Source organism: Bacillus rossius, assembly GCF_032445375.1.
Source record: "Bacillus rossius redtenbacheri isolate Brsri chromosome 4 unlocalized genomic scaffold, Brsri_v3 Brsri_v3_scf4_2, whole genome shotgun sequence".
NCBI lineage: Eukaryota > Metazoa > Arthropoda > Insecta > Phasmatodea > Bacillidae > Bacillus > Bacillus rossius.
In genome coordinates, this window is record NW_026962011.1 from 39,878,324 (window position 1) to 39,898,809 (window position 20,486).

The 20,486-nt window shown below is 39.0% G+C and overlaps 1 protein-coding gene across 1 annotated transcript in view; it reads right to left on the reverse strand.

Annotated features, from left to right (window-relative positions):
• Positions 1-20,124, reverse strand: part of LOC134542279 (luciferin sulfotransferase-like) — a 60,229-nt gene extending 40,105 nt beyond the window's left edge. Inside the window, exons 1-2 of the mRNA XM_063386422.1 lie at positions 20,027-20,124; positions 8,171-8,386 (exon numbers count right to left, since the gene is read on the reverse strand). Of these exons, the coding sequence (XP_063242492.1) occupies positions 8,171-8,375 (205 nt within the window). The 5' untranslated portion in view covers positions 8,376-8,386; positions 20,027-20,124. The remainder of the gene's footprint in view (positions 1-8,170; positions 8,387-20,026) is intronic.
• Between the last annotated feature and the right edge of the window lie 362 nt (positions 20,125-20,486).

Consider the following 20,486-nt stretch of genomic DNA (forward strand, 5'->3'; position numbering starts at 1 on the left):
GTTATTGCTTTTAGACATCTCTCCAAATAATTTGTTATATTAACAAAGTATTTTTTTTTTAAGTATGGCTAACCAAATTTACTCGGTTAAAATTTTTTAGCCTCATAAGTCTTCTAAATAATTTTTTTTTTCCCCCTGTAAGTATGGAATATTTGATTTTATTTTGAATCTTTTTCGTTAGTAGGGTTATTTATGTTTGCGTGGCAAAATTTTTAAACATTTAAAAGTCACAATATCTAATAAGTTAGCGCCGGGTGAGAGTTCAAAACCTTTTGAAAAAAAAAAATTATTATAACTAGGAAACTACGTTTTTTTTTTTTTTAAATTAGTTGTTTGGTTCAGAACCGCAATTGATTGGCCTGTCGACTGTTCTCGGCTTGACGTTGAGTTGTGGGACATTCTGTAATTTGTGTTTGAGATAGTGTGCCAAATTTATTCAACAATGGCATACTAATGACAAGTATCAGACTTTTCCTTATCTAGTAAATTTTGCATGTAGCTCTTGCTTAGTCTACGATGCATTAAGTACTCGTTAGAGCCGCTTTATATATATGTATGTATGTATGTATATATATATATATATATATATATATATATATATATATATATATATATATATATATATAACAGCATTGGTCAAATCGCCAAAGCCGCTTCGTTAGAGAAGCCTAGCTTCATTTCTACCGCAAATAAAACACATATATTATTGCTAACTTAAGTAATAAAGAACTGAAAATTATTCGTGTCACAATTTCATAGTTCCCGAGCTTTGTGACCTTGTGTTCTTATGGGTGGGTGATTGAAAAAAGCGCACTCGGCTCCATACTCGACGAAGTGCGAGTAGTCATTTACGTTGAGTGAACAGCTACTAAAACTTCTATTAAAAAAAAAAAAAATTTAAGTGTAGGTGTCTCTTGAAACGAAATTAGTTTCGAGACGTCTCGATGCGTGATAGCTGTAATCAAGATGTGTGGACGCGTTCAGCGCTTCTGTGTCGGGAGAGAGTGAGACAGAGAGAGGCGCTCGAACGGTAGCCTACAACTCACGTAGTTTCGGTTCCCTACCACGTTCGTGCAACTTCGGATTTCTCTCAAAAATTTAAATTAAAAAAAAATCGAAGGGTTAGGTTACGTTAGGTTAGGTCAGTCACAACATGATTGTTTTCATTGGAAACTTCTGATTTAGCGGCTGAAGTGGCGTTAATACGAAAACGCAAAACTTCGGAAATCTTCGGAAATTCTTGCAGGGAACCGAAACTACGTGAGTTGAAGGCTTCCCGCGCTCGAAGCCCGCCACAGCAGGCGGTCTGCAGAGGCGCGCGCACACCCGCCACTTAGCGGTGGTAATCGGCGTCCCTCCGAGGCTGCGGCGGAGGTCGGGGCATGGAGGACGACCGCGGAGCAAGTGGTACAAGGCCTTCGGGCCGCCGGGGTGGCCGGGGTCCCGAGTCCTTGTCGGCGGCACTCGCCTCGTAGACCTGACCGGTCTCAGCTACTTGTCGCAGTCTTGTAACCTGAGAAGAGTCACGACCAGTGGATGCTCTACGGGAAGTCCCCGCAACACCCTCGGAATTGAAAAATAAAATGAATCCACTCCAGTCCTCACCTAACCTTAGAACCATTTTGCCAGCTGTTTGCTTTTTCGCTTTCAAAGTCTTTTCAATTGTTGGTGGAAATAATATATTATTATTTTTTGGATTTCTGGTGGGTGGGGGCGGGGGGATTGTTTACACCCCACCCCAACCCCCTCCTACTGCATACGCCTTTGTGCTATTATACTGTATTTTTTATGTGCCTCATCTTAGCTCTCGGTATACGGCATTTGGTATGATTGATTTCGGGAATGTAACGTAAGTCGCATGGAACGGAAAGTGCAAACCTAAAGTTCCTAAAACCAAATGTAAACTTTATAGTATTAACTATTCAGTGAATTTTAACAAAATGGGCAGTATTCTAACAACATTCCTTGTTGAAAATCAGGTCCAAAGACGGGGTTTAGTTAGTTTTTTTTTACAAGACTTTTTCGCTTTTATCGGAGCCGTTTCATTATATAATTGAACCTTTCGCTTTGCAAATCCAATGATTCGATAGTCGACGTAGCTGCTCTGGCAGCGCATTCTAGCGGCGGGCGCGGAAACTACTTGTGATTCGCGTCCAGAAATTTACGATAGTTTAAGAACGCAATTTCCGCACATTTATCAGGCTCGGATTTATTTTAAAGAATTCTCCGTTGAATTTCGTGTCAAGAGTTTCGTATTATAAGTGTATTTGCGACATGAGAACGCATGTATGTGCTCGTTACAGAGGTTATAAGTTACACATCTCTCGCGAGTACTGGAAGGCACGCTATCATTTTTCTATGTCTGTTTTCAAGTAATATATATATATATTTAATTTAAAATCAAAATTATAATTAAAAAAAAACGTTGGTACCCTAAACTTAAAAATCAGGTAAAAACCACAATTTTGATAACGAATATTTAAAACGTCCTGCAATTTCCAATCTGTTGCTACAATTTTTTTAATTGGAGCTGTTCATCTGGATCTCAGGCATCACAAGCAACGAAGTTCACAAAACATAAAAGGGGGAAGGGGTGTGTGTAACGAGAGATAATAAATATATCTCCCGCCCTCCATCTTTAACAGAAATCCTAAACAACCTAGCACGCCCACCAACGAAAGGAAAGAAACTGAAAGCAAACAACGGGCGGAGCGGTGCAGCAGCGCAATCTCCAGGGAACACCTCCGGCTTTATTTGTGAGATATGTGTTCCTCAGTAATTAAACTAACTCTGCCTATTTGGTGGACTGCCCTGGTGACGAGGCACAGAAAAGCATCTCCCCCCCCCCCCCCCCCGGGCTTCGTGACAGCCTAATGCGTGGCAGCAGGGCAGAGTGTCTGCAACCGGCGGGATACGACCAGCTGTCGACACCAGCCAGTGCTCGAGGTCAGTATCACCAGGGCCGCTGGGACGGCCGGGACCGAGCACCAATGGGGGCCCTGCAGGGGGCGCAACCGTACAGGTCGAATATGCCCACCAAAAAAAAAAAAAAAGCTGCGCGGTCCAGAAATGCCAACATCAATAATTAAGTTTTAAATATAAAGAAAACATAGAATTTTTCTTAAACATAATAGCTTAAATTTAAAAAAAGTAATTTTACAAACATTCTTAGTTCAGAATGTATGAAATGGTGTGTTAACGGAGAGGTGTATTGAGTTTAACGGCAAAATATTATATTTTGGAATAATTTTGACAGTGTTGAATTATATTGGTAGCACTGAAATAAGTAAGTACTTTGCAACTACGCAGTTTTTTTAATTTTTGAAACAAACGATAAAGCATTTTAAAATAGTGTTTTGGTTGTTCCGTCTTGCAAAATATACAATCCTAAACATATATGTAGGTGAATATTCCCAGCAAAGAACGACCGCAAAACAAAAACAACATTGCCAACATTTACTTTTGAAAATTTAAAGACTTTTAGTCTGTTAGGTTGCTTATGAATATCGCACAGGTCGCTGATTTCCAAAGAAAATAAGAGCGTTATTTATAGCATTGTGTTGCGACTCTTATCCTCCTTGCTTTGTGGAGCCCGGTTGTTTCAATTTTTTTTTATTCATGGAACTAAAATGACAAGTCTATTGATAGTGTAATTCATCGTAAATCGTACCCGGGGAAGGAAAGGGCGCAGCGCAGGGCAGAGAGATGGGTGATGAGTATGTGATGGAGAAGGGAAGGCGGAGAGAGGGATATGCACGGACAATCGGGAATGAAGGAGCTAGGGTGGGAAACACTGCAAAGGAGAAGGAAAGTGGAAAGACAGGTGAATCATGGGCGTCGCAAGGATATATTTTTTTGGGGGTACTGCAATTGATTTAGTTGTTGAGGAATATCCATCCCCTGGGGAAAAAAAAAGGGGGGGGGGGGTGGTCAGGGGGTCCTCCCCCGGGAAAATTTGGGGTTTGAAGGTGCAAAAAGGTGGTTTTTAGACATGTTTCTTTCCTAAATATTCTAATTATAGCTGGTTGCAATATATATATATTATTTTTTTATAAAAAATATTTTCAGAGAACAAATTTGTAAAAACACAGTGCTCACATTACCACGATTGGACTAAATGCACCATGCGCAACATATGGGTTGTATCACAGAAATAATATTTTTAATATATGGTAACTACGAAACTAAATATATTTTGGAGGGGACGAAATTGAAAACTTTTATTATTGGGGGGGGGGCGTGTCCCCCCCCCCCCCCCGGTTGCGACGCCCATGAGGTGAAACTGTTTAAGGTGGCTCAGGGGGTTGGGGAGAGCTGGGAGATCGGTTGCACAGAGACGGGTCTCGAGTGGAAGGTCCAGAGGGAGTGGAGAATAACGGAAAGAGGGAAGCAAGTACGAGGAAGGGGCGAAAAGATGCTGGTTGTGAGAGGACGGAGCCTTCGTGAATTAGGGCGGATAAGGTAGAAAAGGGGGTGGGGGACTCCTTGCCACCGGGAAAAAGCCCAATAGCAAGCGTATTGTATTTAAAAGTTGTGCGGTGCGCATAGATCACGTTTACAGTGATGGCCACGATAACGTTAACAGTCTTTAATTTTTGACGTGACGTCTAATAAATCGATGAACGCCGGCTGCACGCACGATTAAGTGTCCCGTTACGCGCATTGTCCCGTTACGCAGTGTCCCGTTACGCGGTGTCCCGTTACGCTCATTGTACGCTTGCGCCGCATCTATCTCTCTTCCTCTCGATTGGAACAACCATCGATTTGACTTTTTCGAGGCACATTAAACTTGAAACACTCCCATTCGTTTCCTACTTTTCCTATCATCGTCCTATCCTTAACAGAATAACACAGATTGGAAGAAGTTAAATAGCAAACATGTATAAAAGTTATAGTTAAAATAATCTGTTCGTTAAAGTAATAAACATATTTGAATTAATGAGTGCAAATAAAACTAAATTTATCAATTGAATTGTAGATTTCATTTCACTCCTTCTTTGTATCCATACAAAATAGTGATGATTCAATAAAAATTATACAATTTTATTCATAAAAGTATGCAATCATTTCATCAATGTTTTGTTATGACGTTGTCACGTTAAACTATCGTCCGTAAACCGACTTTACAGACAACCAATTTTTTTTTAAATTGTGGGTTTTGAAAAAGTGTACATTAAATAATAGGTAAGGGGGGGGGGGGGGGCTCGACAAAGTTATTTGCCACTGGGTCCGTATTTTATCTCGAAGTCCCTGCGCTGTGCCATGTCACGGAAATTGTACTCCTAGGCGTGGCTTGATATTATAATAAAATAATCGCACGTCCGTGCAACGTCCTTGAAGTAAGGACGCGCCGGGCTGCTGCGCGCAACCTTGCACCGGGCCTGGGAACAGTGCGAGCAAGCCAGCCGAATACGCGCTCCGCGTGCCTCCACAAACACACGAACACGGCAGCAAATTTCAGCTCAGAAGTCGCCGCTACTTGACTGGTCGTCGTCTGACAAGGAAATCGCACGAACTTTCGAAACCAGATTAGATTATCTATCGACAAGAATGTTACGCAAGTTTTGTGTACAAACAGAACCACGTAGTCAATCTAATCATTGACACTGAAAGACACACGAGATAGTAAAAGGATGCAAAAAAAAGGGCCTATTACTCAGGTAAACAGACGAAATTTGAAATAAACCAAATTAGACTAAAAAAAAAACACACGAGCGCAGTTATAATTTATAAAATATTTGTGAATATATTATATTTTTAGTCTGTTGATATGTTTAACTGTGTAAGCTCATTGTGACGTTTGTGTATGTTTAAGCTTATTATGATAGATTATTAAACTTATCTATTCGTGTTCAGAAACTCCAGGGCGTAAATTCAAAAAAAAAATTGGTTGTCTGTAAAGACGGTTTACGGACGATAGTTTAACGTGACAACGTCATAACAAAACATTGATGAAATGATTGCATACTTTTATGAATAAAATTGAATCATTTTTATTGAATTATCACTATTTTGTATGGATACAACGAAGGAGTGAAATTAAATCTACAATTTAATTTATAAATTTACGTTTATTTGCACTCATTAATTCAAATATGTTAATTACTTTAACGAAGAGATTATAACTATAACTTTTATACATGTTTGCTATTTAACTTCTTCCAATCTGTGTTATTCTGTTAAGGATATGACGATGATAGGAAAATTAGGAAACGAATGGGAGTGTTTCAAGTTTAATGTGCCTCGAAAAAGTCAAATCGATGGTTGTTCCAATCGAGTGGAAGAGAGATAGATGCGGCGCAAGCGTACACTGAGCGTAACGGGACACAACGTAACGGGACAATGTGTGTAACGGGACACTTTTTTCGTGCGTGCAGCCGGCGTTCATCGATTTATTAGACGTTGTCACGTCAAAAAATGTTACGAATTGCATGAAAGTAAATTCAGTTTATAAATATTACACCACTGCTGTTGTGTGTGAGAGAGTGTAAAGTTGTTTGAACGATGACAGGCTTCCTACGAATGGCGTCCGCCGTCTTCAGCAACATGCAGGACCGTGGAGGAAGATCGCCTCTAGACTGGTCGAACTCCTGATGTGATTATATGATACAGACCCCTTCTTGTCGTCTGCACGTGGAGCCATCTTTGACCTCCGATTTGCCACCACAACGTTTCAAATCCGCTTTTGGTGAGATTTTTGATTGTTAAGACAGTAATCTGACGCATAACATGTTAAATTGCATCTGCAATGCAATACAAACAACATTATTAATTACATAATTGCCAGGTGTTCCAAGATGAGTACAACTTCTAACCGCAGACTATTATAAAATCCCGTTGGTTACATTTGTTTTAAGAAATTTTAAACACAATACTTCTGCAGTCATAAAAACTGTGAGTGATTGGCTCTGAAGATGATTGCAGCCAGCTTTCATTGAAAAGCGGACGTACGCTCACTGTTACAAATTTTCAACTTAAATTCACGGAACTGATGACGAGGTTCTGTAATATTTAAGTAAGGTGTTATGTACTGTAGTAATTATGTACTTGTTCTTTTCCTATAAATATTAATTTTGTCTTTTTTTTTATGTGTGTATAGAGTTTTTTTCTGAATCAATGTCATACTTTATCGTGTATTTTATTTAATTACTCTTTTTTTAACTTTGAATTTTATAAGAATTTAAATCAGATATCTTAAGTTCTTTAAATTTATCAAATGTCACAATTTTAAAATGTTTACATTAGTCAAAATTCCGCACGTATGTTAAAGTGACCAGATGCACTCACACACAAGTTCAAGCTTACTTTTGTGAGTGCTATATTTCCTGTGTAATTTAGTGACATATGTAACCAAAGAGTAGAAAAAACAGGAGAAAACATTTACGATAATATTTGAACCGCTCGCCGAGAGACAGGGCCGGTGCAAGGTAAATTGGCGCCCTAAGCGAAAACCCTTAATGCCCCCCCCCCCTCCTCCTCCCGGGCGGACACCCCCAAAAAAAATTTCCTTGCCTCAAAATACATCACGTAAGCCTAAGATTTTATCAACAATCAAATGTAAGCAGGCTTGTGTTTTTTTTTTTTACTTTTTTACTTATTACAAATCATAAACAGGTCACCGTGGACTTTAAATAATTACTTACATCAATATAAACATTCCAAACTGTTGCAAAAATATATTTTCATCTAGTTTCAATAATCGTTAAACATATTATATCAGCTGTTATGTGTCGTGCTGCGCCGCCCCCAGCCAGGGCAGCAACTAGAGTCTCTGGCAACCGGGGCATGTATGGATTCATGCCCCCCCCCCCCCTCTTTTTTGCACATACCACACCAATAAAGCGGATGTCCGGGGGCCCTCCCACGGCAAAATGGTGCTATTTAAGTATTTTCCATACCTACATGTAAGTTTCTAACCTACTGTAACTTCCATGCAAAAACATTTTTACCAGTTACCATTTTTGTAGTAGGAATTACAATGCAAGCGATTTCGGCGCCCCCCACAGCTTTGCGCCCGGGGCGTATGCCCCGCTTGCCCCCCCCCTCTCCCTAGTTGCGGCCCTGCCCCCAGCTACTTGGCGCCCTAGGCGGTTGCCCAGTTCGCCTGCGTGGACGCGCCGGGCCCGTGCCGAGACAGACCCCGGCGGCGCGCGCGTGTGTAGGTACGCACCGCACTTGGGGAAGGACACGACCCAGACGTCGTCGTCGCGCGCCTCGAAGTCCCTGATGGCGGGCGCGTGCTCGCGGTACAGGTGGGTGACCACGCAACCCGGCGGACTGACCACCAGCCCGCCCACCGGGTAGGCGGGGCTGCGGGACCTCTTCCTCAGCCTGTCGGCGAGCGGGCTGTCCAGCGCCTCCACGGTCTGCGCCATCGCCGCGGCTCCTGCGGGGCAGCGTCACTGCTTGTTGCACAGGGCGTCCGCGACTATTCACAACAACAATCCTACAGCACACTGAATGCAAACTAACTTTACTTTTTTGACGTGACAACGTCTAATAAATAGATGAACGCCGGCTGCACGCACGAAAAAAAGTGTCCCGTTACGCACGTTGTCCCGTTACGCTCGTTGTACGCTTGCGCCGCATCTACACTCTCTTCCGCTCGATTGGAAACAACCGTCGATTTGACTTTTTTTTCGAGGCACGTTAAAACTTGAAACGCTCCCAATTCGTTTCCTACTTTTTCCCATCATCGTCCTGTCCTTAGCAGAATAACACAGATTGGAAAGAAGTTAAATAGCGAACGTGTATAAAAAGTTATAGTTAAAATAATCTGTTCGTTAAAGTAATAAACATATTTGAATTAATGAGTGCAAATAAAAGTAAATTTATCAATTAAATTGTAGATTTCATTTCACTCCTTCTTTGTATCCATACAAAATAGTGATGATTCAATAAAAATGATTCAATTTTATTCATAAAAGTATGCAATCATTTCATGAATGTTTTATTATGACGTCACGTTAAACTATCGTCCGTAAACCGACTTTACAGACAACCAATTTTTTTACAAATGTCCAATATGTGCACCTTTAGTTATACGGCACACATCCAACCTAAAGCCCAATTCTTCCCACACTTTGGTTAACACATCCGGGGTAATGGAAGCAATAGCCTCTTCAACTCTGGCAAATTCGTTTTAAAAAGCCGCCCTGTTCAGAGTATTCCCGCAAGAGATGGAAGGTAGACACGATATTTTATAAAGCCCCGAAGGAAAAAAGACATCGCATGGCGTTATGCCAGGTGAACGTGGAGGCCAGCGGAAAAAAAAAAAAAAAAAAAAAAAAAAGATCTCTTTAAAACAAAACGCTTTACGCTCAGGAGTCTCAATTTTGCGTAGGTGGCGCTGCAAGCGAGAAAACAACAAAGCAATACTCGCGCATGCGTTTATCTAAAACATATCGAAATACTTTTTGTGACTTTGAACCAACATTTTACAACGCTTATAGTTGATACTATTAAATGTTATAACTGGGGCATTAGCTCCCAAACTAAGCAGAGTAGGAACGTTTCCTGCCCAGCTCTTATCATTCCTCTTTTGTCCCGTATTGCACCCCGCATGAATGAGCCCAGGGTCTGTCCATGCAGGTTTTACCTGGGCTCAACTCAGTTATAATCTAGATCTAAGCTAGGGGAGTTAGTTATGACATCAAGCTCTGTCATGGCTGGCCAATCCCCTAGTAAAGCACACGATGCATGCTAAATGCATGGCTGCATGTCTGAAACCCCGCATCATACGGCTCATAGCTTCGACCTGAGAAGCACTTAGAAGTCTTTTCCTCGCCCGGGTCTCTCCCAACCCAATACACTTACTATAACATAGGACAACGTGTCGATCCGTTGACCCGTTGCTACGTGAAAGAAGGACTAGCCAACAAACCATCAAGCACACTTTATCATTTATAATGTTAGTAAGGATACATAGGCGAGCAGATATGCGTGGCCATGGCTTGAAACAAGATATGGAGTATGGAGACTATAGTGATGATTCAGACTGATTTTCGTCTCCTGCTAGTACGTCTTGCTAGTACATGTGAGCAATGACACATCCCTAGTAAATATATTTTTAACTCAAGGGACCCTCAACTAACCGGGCCAAGCGATACGTGAATGCAGCAGTGACAAGTACAGCGGGATATCCAATCGGCTCTTGGCAACGTCCGTCACGTTCCCCACTTGCTGTGAATGCTGGCTCGGCCCCGGCGGGAATCGAACCCGGATGGCCTCGGCGGGACGAGAGCGGCCAGACCACTGAGACCACGAGGTCGACTCGAACGCTGACTGGGCGCAGCTCCGACTAAGTGGCCGGCGAACTCATGGCGTTCACTCGTCGAACTGAACATCTGGCAAGGGTTTATAAACTACGCAAGAAATAAAAAGTATAATTGCAACGTAATCAAGTACTCGTTCATAAATTACGCAAGCCACAAAAAACGCAACGCAAAATTTCGGACAACTTTCTACTTCTTGCGTTTCGGCTTGAGTTTTCGCCTTCCATATTAAAAGGAAAAGTGTTCCAAAAACCTTTTGAAGATTCAGATGTTATGTGCACAGAAAACTAAAATATTATTTTTTACTATATATGTACTTTACGTTTTCACTTGTTAAACTTCCGCACAGTGAAAGTAAATAAAACTTTTAGATCAAAATTTTGACACGTTTCATTGATGAACATGAATCATCAAAAGAAGCAAGAGAAAATTTTGTTTTCAACTGTTTCGCAGTTTAAAATTATAGGATTAGGGACGTATTATGACTTTCATACTTCTTAAACGACCGTGATAATCTTCCGTTAGTTGCGTGGTGCGTCCTTGCGTTTCTGCGTTCCTTGCGTAGTTTATAAGCATTAATAACAAAAGAACATGCCTTCTTCTTCTTCTTTTTAGTTTCGTGATGAAATTAGCTTGTTTGTCAGGGTACAGGTCGTATGAAGCGCATATTTCACCGTCGCAAATAGACCAGAATTTGCATTATCTTATCATGTCGAGCTTGACAGGCAACCTCCTGAGTTAACTAGACGCTTTGAACAATCTCTCATAGCTGAAAGTTATGTGACAGGCGGCACACAGACGAGTGAATTTTCTTTCTTACCTCACTAAAACCAAGTGTATTTGTTTGGGAGGGGTCTGGAGTAGGGAAGACTAGGTGCGTCCCACGCCGAAGACTTTACGCCTAATCATGCTGCGTTTCAGGCATGCGTGTGCTTTGCTCGGGGATTGGCCAGACACGGTAACAATTTATGATCATCTTTGCTGAAACTATAGTTTACCAATTTTTAGAATAACAGTGCGAAAACAGAGTGGTTTTACCTACCATAAGCGATTTCGGTAAATTTCGCCTATAAATTATTTTAATTTTGCTTGTTAACTTACTGTAGGTGTATACTGACAGAAACCTTTCTCCGTTACACATATTTAAAACTTTATTTCACACATTACATTAGAGTGCATTCATGCTAAGTAATTCCTAATATTTTAATGTTAAATATCAAGTAGGGACAGTGCTGTAGGGATTACTTGAGAAAGCGGAAAGTAAGTTATTTGTTTAAGTATCGGCAACAATCTACATAATTCTTCGTCCATCCATACAGGCCCCGTTGACTATATACGTTACCATTTGTTAACAGTATTCACCGAGCGTTAAAGCTACGTAAAGCGACACTCGCCCTGAGCTTTTTTTTTTCTACTCTACAAGCATTTGTTATCTGCGTACTTTATCTACAGCTTTCGTTTTTTGCGCCTGTCTGCACTCTATGTTACTTCCTCTTGGCTGTGTTCTGATAGGAGCGCGTGTCTTGAGCTCCGTCTATCTGGCGTCGCACTTATGTCCCGCCTCACTCCTGGCTAGGAAAACTCTTTTAGCGGCCGATAGCAAGTGAACTGCCAGGGTCAACATTAAGAGCGTTCATCAGAGCAGCAAGTTCTCAGCTCGCGCCTGGCATCTGCATTTGGGTGTGTGTGTGTGTGACCGCGAAGAGAGCAAAAGGAGGAGACAAAAAAAGTGTCGGTTATCGCTCTCGTACTGTCTTCTCCACACCATTCGGGAGGTGTTACCTTTCTTCCCCCCACCTTGCGGGCCCCTTGTCAAGATAAACCCTTCCCAAGGCCACGGACGCACAACAACCGATGCGAGCCACAGCCACAGTGCTACGCATACGTATATATGTACACTCCAACGATTCACTCATCCTATTTAGTCTTGTTTCATATTAATATATTATAATCACAAAAGTAAAAATGGTGTTATAATACATACCGCACTTTAACTTGAATACATTTCGAATAGTTGTAATGGGAAACTAGGAACTATGATAGAAAATTTTCCAAATTAGTTAATAATTTCTATAAGTGCAAATATTAATTTTTGACGTAACAACGTCTAATAAATCTATGAACGCCGGCTGCACGCACGAAAAAGGATGACTCATTATCCCGTTACGCTCATTGTACCTTTGCGCCGCATCTATCTCTCTTCCACTAGATTGGCCTATGAATCTACTATTATATTAAATAGGTTAAGGCGGGCTTTTCAAAAGTAGCTTTTAAATTTAGTACTTTAACTAAACTATTTTTTTATTAATTAATTAATCATTAGCTTTTAAATTTAGTACTTTAACTAAACTATTTTTGACGTGACGTCTAATACATCGAAGAACTCCGGCTGCACGCACAAAAAAAGTGTCCCGTTGCGCTCATTGTTCCGTTACGCTGTGTCCCGTTACGCTCTTTGTTCCGTTACACTGTGTTCCGTTACGCTGTCGGCCAGTGCAGTAATAATAGGCTATGTTACAATTGACTAAAAAATTATAGTGATTCATATAATTGGTAGATATTTGATTACAGTTTATTAATATGAAAACTTGTTCATAATTATATTTAAACTTTATAGCTAAACGCCAGTTTTTAAAATTAATTACAAGTCATCTACAGGTGAACTGTTTCGTCGACTGTTTATAAAGTGAAAAAAGTTAATGTGGTTTTCAATGCTTATAACAACAATTTCGGCAATAAAGGTTAATTATTCTTGCATTTTAAAAATCTGATTACTAGTATAATTTCAAGTATTTATTCTTTTAATATTAAAATAAAAATGATTAAATTTTATTCATAAAGTATGCAATCATTTCATCAATGTTTTGTTATGACGTCACGTTAAACTATCGTCCGAAAACCGACTTTACAGACAACCAAATTTTTTTATTAATTAATTTTTTGACGTAACAACGTCTAATAAATCGATGAACGCCGGCTGCACGCACGAAAAAGCATGACTCATTGTCCCGTTACGTTCATTCTACGCTTGTGCCGCATCTATCTTCCACTCGTTTGGCCTATGAATCTACTATTATATTAAATAGGTTAAGGCCTGCTTTTCGAAAGTAGCTTTTAAATTTAGTACTTTAACTAAACTATTTTTTATTAATTAATTTTTTTGGTTTTTTTTTTCATTTTTCCAAAATAAAGAGCAATAAACAAAAAGAAACATAAAAGAGAATTTTAAAAATATTTAGAAATTTTAATATCAAGTTGAACCGCCTAACCGACGTGCAAGGGAATATACTATTTTATGGAGCCAATTGAACATTCCAATTAAACAATCACTTTCATTCAAAAAGTTATAGTTAAAATAATCTGTTCGTTAAAGTAATAAAAATATTTGAATTAATGAGTGCAAATAAAAGTAAATTTATCAATTAAATTGTAGATTTCATTTTGTATCCATGCAAAATAGTGATAATTCAATAAAAATTATTCAATTTTATTCATAAAGTATGCAATCATTTCATCAATGTTTTGTTATGACGTCACGTTAAACTATCGTACGTAACCCGACTTTACAGACAACCAATTTTTTTTTTGATGATCTTTAAATACTACGGACAAAATACGATAATCTAAACCCCCTCGTCAAAAGTCAGACATTCTCCATCTGTATATTTCTCTAATCTCTGGATGTGACACTGAATTTAACATGAAGTACATGTCGCCAAATTACAAGGTTCAGTTTCCTCTATGAGAAACAATGTAAAATCAAAGTCGGAGATATTAACATTCCAAATTAGTTTAAATTCATTTAATTTGCTTTATCTGGGATAATACAAACCAACTCTAGACTAGCATAATCAATTATAGAGAACTCAAAGTTAAATAAAACAAAATATAGCTGGTACAGGCTTGTCAGTTATGGTAAAGCACTTTACGATAAACTTTTCTAAATTGATGATAGTTATGGAAAATTACTTCACAATAATTGGTGCAGCAAATTGAATATTATAATATTGATGTTACATTAATTAATCAGGAATAAATCTACAGATCAGCACGTCGTTTGGATTACCTACTAATATTTCAAAGCACTTCACATACACATTTACACTGTCAATTAACAGTAACTCCATACCACTTTAATCCTTCTGTAGTTCCAAACATAAGTCAAAGGATATCGTGGTGTTATTCGTCCAACCATAACATATAGTCATGACACTCCATAAATGTCTTCATTGTCACGGCGTTTGTTGGTAGGTAGCAGTAGAAATAACCAGTAGATCCTTAGACATCAACTCTATATTCGGAGTTTGACTATCATCATGTATACCCAGGTTCTTCAAGGTATTATGAAATTTGAATTATGGGATTCTTGATTTAGTTATCCCTCGTCCTGAAGTTCGTGGTCCAGCATAATAGTCGAAGCAAGATATTTCGCAGGACAATTATAAGTTCGTAGTTTTCACTCTAAGATACACGCTGAAGTCGCCAACAGTTCTTTTTTCAATCTCCGTAGTAGCTTAGTTCACATTTTATACGATTAAGTATATATGGATCACAATTTTAATAAATTATAATCACCGTACATAATACAGTCTTAGTGTATAAAATAACATTGATGTATTTACTTCTTTCAAAAAAGAACCAAATTTTTTGCGTTTCAAACAAACAATTTTGTTTCTCATATATAAATTAGTAATACCCAATTTCAGCCACAAGTACAAATAAAAAATACGTAGTGTTGATAGCAACACAGTTCGCATTTCGTAAACAAAATGGCATTTAGTACGGAACTAAATGTCACTTGTAATACGCGTGGCACCCACGCACACAATTTTTATACATTATGTAATTAGTGCGTTAGTAACGAGCGATAGTCATTCCTGTGAGTTACCTCAACCTCGATTTCTCAGTTACTTCCACAACGATCACCAACAGAAGGACAATGAAAAACAAAAATTACATAAACTACAGCAACACAGAGATTGTTCTTGGTTTTCTGTTGTATAGCACAGACATTTTATCCTATGAAAACAATTTTAATTTACATAATTGCATGATTAAGTACCAGTACATAAGTTACAGTGGTTTTATTTTTATCAATGTAGGCTAACAAGAACACACGGCAAAGAACACTGGTCAAGATACAGTAACACAATCACATATACAACATATACACAATATAACAAACGACGTGAACATAAATAAGATACAGTAGTGTACATTTAAAGTTGATACAGTCCTACAAAGTACAAAAAAAAATAATAAGGAATAATGTGTTCCAGAATTTGAATGTAAAAGTTATTGTTCACATATTTGTCCAGTTAAAATTTAAATATTTTCTGTAACTTAAAAGTTACATAATTGCAATTGAACTAATTTCTGAACACAGGTTTTATTGCAAATGACCTTCTCAATTGTTGGTTTCAAATTAACTTCAGACTATAAAATACTTTAATGGTGTGAAGTTTTAAGCAAAATGTATCAATTCAAGCAATCAAAAAAAAAATGTATTGGCGAGTTAACTTCACAGGTTGAATAAATCAACTCTATATCTATAATCAAGTAGCAAATTTAGTTATAATCAATTTAATTACATTGACAATAAAATTCATAAAAACGAATGTCGGGTTTAACCTATAATTAATTTAGATAGTTATATAATTATTTTGACACGAACCATTATGAATCAGAGGACCTTTAAAATAAATAACATAAATTTAGTTATAATGGTAAAACTATCGTTTACCATTAAACTGTTGAACTCTAGAAATGGTTTTACAAAAAAATACTTTGTGGAATAAGTTTTTGGATATTCGTTGAAAATGAAGCGTCAACTTGTAGCAAAAATCAGTTCAAAATAATTAATTCGTGCAGAAATATGATGTAATTGATATAAATAATTAAGTACTTAATTTTTTTTTACGCTGGTAGCAACCACCAAAATCATCAACACTATCTATGAATTAGAATTTTCGAAGTGCTAACAAATACGATATAGCTGTTTAGTACTTGGTCACCAAGTCTTGGTGCTACATCTAAACACATTTTTATGTATTCATTGGAGGATTGAAACTCTCTGTACACCCTAACAGCCAAAATTTAGACACTTAGTTATACCTTACAGTCTAACAACCAGTCATCGTGCGGCTTATTAATGCATTCAAAATTGCAATTAACTTTGAATAAACTTACTTACAACTTAATTAAGCTTATTTTCTTATATAGTTATCCTTTAAAACACATTAAATGATCAGAGTTAGGAAAATAGTACATTTACAAATTTACAACAAAAAAAAATTTTCTTTTGGTTATTTACGAGGGTGGTAATACTTCCTGGTAATCTGAGCTTACGCAGCAATGCCGCGGCGCGCCGGGTCAGGTAGAAATCTATCTTCGTCTCCTCTTTGACGCTTCTTCGCATTCCAAGATAGGAACCGCGAGTATCTCTTGTTCCATTCTCACACATACACGGCAGTCCGGCGCGCCCAGCAGTATGCTATAAACGCGTGCAGTGCCTTCGGTTTAGGAAGATTACTCGAGATTTGTCGCGGTGACAATGGGGGACAAAGCGACAAAGTTTCTGGCGAAGAAATACAGTTTTTGCCTATTAAAACAGAATGGAGATGTGCCTATATTTCTTGGCTACAACGTCGTTTGAAAATGGCTAAAAATGGCAATTACAGTATGCTTTTAAAGCAACTTTCAATTGATATTTTCAAAATGTTATGCATTTAAAATGTTCACCAACATTTAAATTCTTTTAATGCGTCAACAGAAATGCTAAACGTGTAAAAGTATAGTAGTAATCTTCCGAATCCTGGATGACTGTATTAGAAAGTTTAACTCCATCTGATGCACGCTCTTAACAAGGCACTGTCATGACAGACAACAGAAGTTCACCAAGTTGCTGTTCTTGCCACACCCTTTGAAATATATTTGTCAGCCAACAGCCTAATCAGGATCCCAAACTACGGCATTGGCGCGACTGTAGTGGTTGATCATGGTATTGCGCAGTCCGGAGGTGAAGGAGCTACACAACACTTAGTCCTGAACCAGGGAAATATATTTTCTACGAGGGTAAACTTCCCGACTTGGCCAGAAATCGAACCCAGGTCCTTCGGCTCGCCAGCTTGAAGCGCTAACCACTGAGCCAACAGGTGGCAGATATTTTGTACCTAGTAGGATAACAAGCTCTGTGGAAAAGTTCACTGCACTTGTAAATAATTTTGAGCATTATGGCAGAAGTTATTTAATCCATCATTCCATGATCCGACATATTCTGTGATTCGTAATCAACAGAGTCGTTCGCGTTTAGTAAACTGCGGGTGGATTCCTGCAGTTGACCTTGGTCGTTACTGCGCAGCGAGCGTTTTTAGTTCGCTCAGTTCATCGCTACTGCCGGTTTTTTCATGTCAGTAGTATATAAAAAAGGGTCAGAGCCCAGGGTTCAGGGTGAGGATTGATGATTGTCGCCGGCATATTAGCTTGTGACGTCACGGTGGCCATCTTGGATCCGCCTTCTTGAATTTCACCATTTTGAATTATGTCAAATTCACCGTTTTGTTTTCCGCCATCTTGGATTCTAGAAAGTTCCTGAATTTTTAATTATAACATTATCGTTGCAATTTTCGTTATCACCACCATCAGGAAAAACCATAATTATTATCAGAAATAATTGGGAAAAAATTTCAAAATTTGTAAAAAAATTAATTAATCAAATTTTAATAAAAATATTAATAAAAACTCACATCATGGAGTTCTGAGTCCTTAGTTCAAACCCGGTGAGGGTAAAAATAAAAATGGCGACAGATACTTCCTCCATAGAAACCACTGGCAGACTGACATCCCACCACTGGTGCCAAGTTGTGTGTGTGTATGTGTATGTGTGTGTGTGTGTGTGTATATATATATATATATATATATATATGAATTGGCCGACGTTGTCGTGCACTTAAAATCGTCGTCTTCTTCCACAAAAAGGTGTCTTAGAATCCATTACTTTTTGTCACTGTTATGTTATCACGAAGGAAACGCACTAATGACGGTCGGCAGTCGTTTCAGAGGAAACACTCTGCCCAGCGACCGTAGAACTGCGACCTGCGACTGCGGTCGCCGATTGCGGTCGCCGTCGCCGGTCGCGCCAAAGGGCTCCCAACTTTACAGATGCGCAGACAGAAATCTGGCAAACAAAAATTAGCTTTCCATCCTTTTTTTTAACCCTATATACCAAGGATTTTTTTCCTCCAAATATAAGACTGCAACTGAAAAAAAAAAAAAACTCCTGCGAACTTATTGTCACGTTTCAAGCCTTGTCCACACGCGCCTCGATCACGCCGAAGGGACTAAGCGTTAGCTGGTTGCCGCCATTCAGATTACCATTCTCATTTTCCACGCGAACCAATTCAAATACTCAAAATCATCTCAAAATATTCGCCTCCGAAAAGTATGGTTTCACCTACTTACCCTAAATGTATGGATTTTAAGATACATCATTGCAACGTTTAGTGTATTATCAACATATGCATGAGATTTCACGTTGATAAAACGTAGTAAACAGAGCAACATCCACCACCGAGTTTCGAATCTACGCAAACAATCAGAGCAAACAAACAAATGCCAAAACGGATGAAAACGTGCCCACTTATCATTTGAACTCGGATAGAAGACTTGGTTGTTCTATTCATGTGTGCATAGTTCAAGGTTTTGCCTGCTTCACCTGCTCACGGTGCTCGGGATAACGATGTTACTTAAGGGGGAGGGGTAGAAACCGAAAGACACCAATTTGTTTCAACAGTTTTTTAGTTTTTTATATTGAAAATTTGCCTTCGTTAAAGCAGAGATAATACACTAAAAGATTTTCAAACACCATTACATGGTATTATTGCGAAATAAAATGAACGTTCAGGACTAAACGCCAAAATTCCACAGGAGAATCTATTGTAGCAGCCAGTCACTATCAACTCCAGGCATTCCACGAAGTTGTATACTATGCTTTGACAAAGACGAAATTTTGAAAAATTAATCCATACAAAATGGTTTAGGTCTAAAAACTTTTGAAACAAAGGTGGCGTCTTTGGGTTTCTATCCCTTCCCCTTAACGTAGAAGAGATAGAGCAAATGCAGGTGACAACTTAAGTGGTAATGCAATTTTTAATAAGTGACAGTTGGGCTGCTTCCGGAAGAAATTAACACATTGACCTGCATCTCACAAATGAAATCGGGTTTCGAATATTCGTAGATTCGAAACTCGTTGGTGGCTGTTGACGTGATTCAGTTAGTTTTCCCTGGGTGCTCCAATCTCTCCCCATAATTAATTACTTTGCTGCTCATGTCAATGAGTCGTCAAACCCTAATTTATCAACGTAAAAAATATACTTCTCTCCTCAATTTCCCCCCCCCCCCCCTGAAATATTACCTGTTCAGTCTGAAGTTTATTATGCTTTTATACGTAAATATTAATAAAAAAGAACAACTGAAAAGCTGTGGACTATTGCGGTGTAAGTCAAGAATTTTTCAGATTTTAGTTTGCCATTCCCATAACAATTTTATCATTTCAGTTGTAAAATATGTAGTTAACTCAAAGCTGCAACGCTAGTATATTCCAAAGTTCCTTATTCGTTGAGTTCGACAGAAAGGATATTAAAACACTTACAAATGTAGCGTGTGTATCGTTTGATTATGATTTGCGGTGGTTGCCAAATTTTAGTTGTACAGCTGACCTAACAACGAACGAGCGCGCGCTAGGATGTACTCACGATGTTCTTCCGAAGTACGTTCTGCCTGCAAACAACTCGCCTCGACAACTGTCACCGCGAACACTGGCCGCCGAGATGAGAAGCAGTCGCCTCTCCCGCGCTTGGCGTTGGAGGGGTTAGGTTGGCACTCCCGTGGGAGGGGCAGAAACGGAGGGGGAAGGGGCGGCGATACGGACTGAAATAAATGGGACGACCGACAGCGTTACGCAAGCATCAAAACAAACGACAATTCAAGTGAGTAATTTGTTCTATTATGCTGCTTCCTCGTCCGACATTGTTACCGAGCAAGTGGTAAGAACAACCGTGTTTTGGAGCTTCGGATAATACGTACGTACGTACGTACGTACGTACGTGGGAAATCTATTAGATACAACCACGGGCAGTTTTTTTAAGCACAAATGCCAGACGGCTAACAATACCGGAGCATGGGGGTTTGAAAATATACTCGAATTACAGCTGG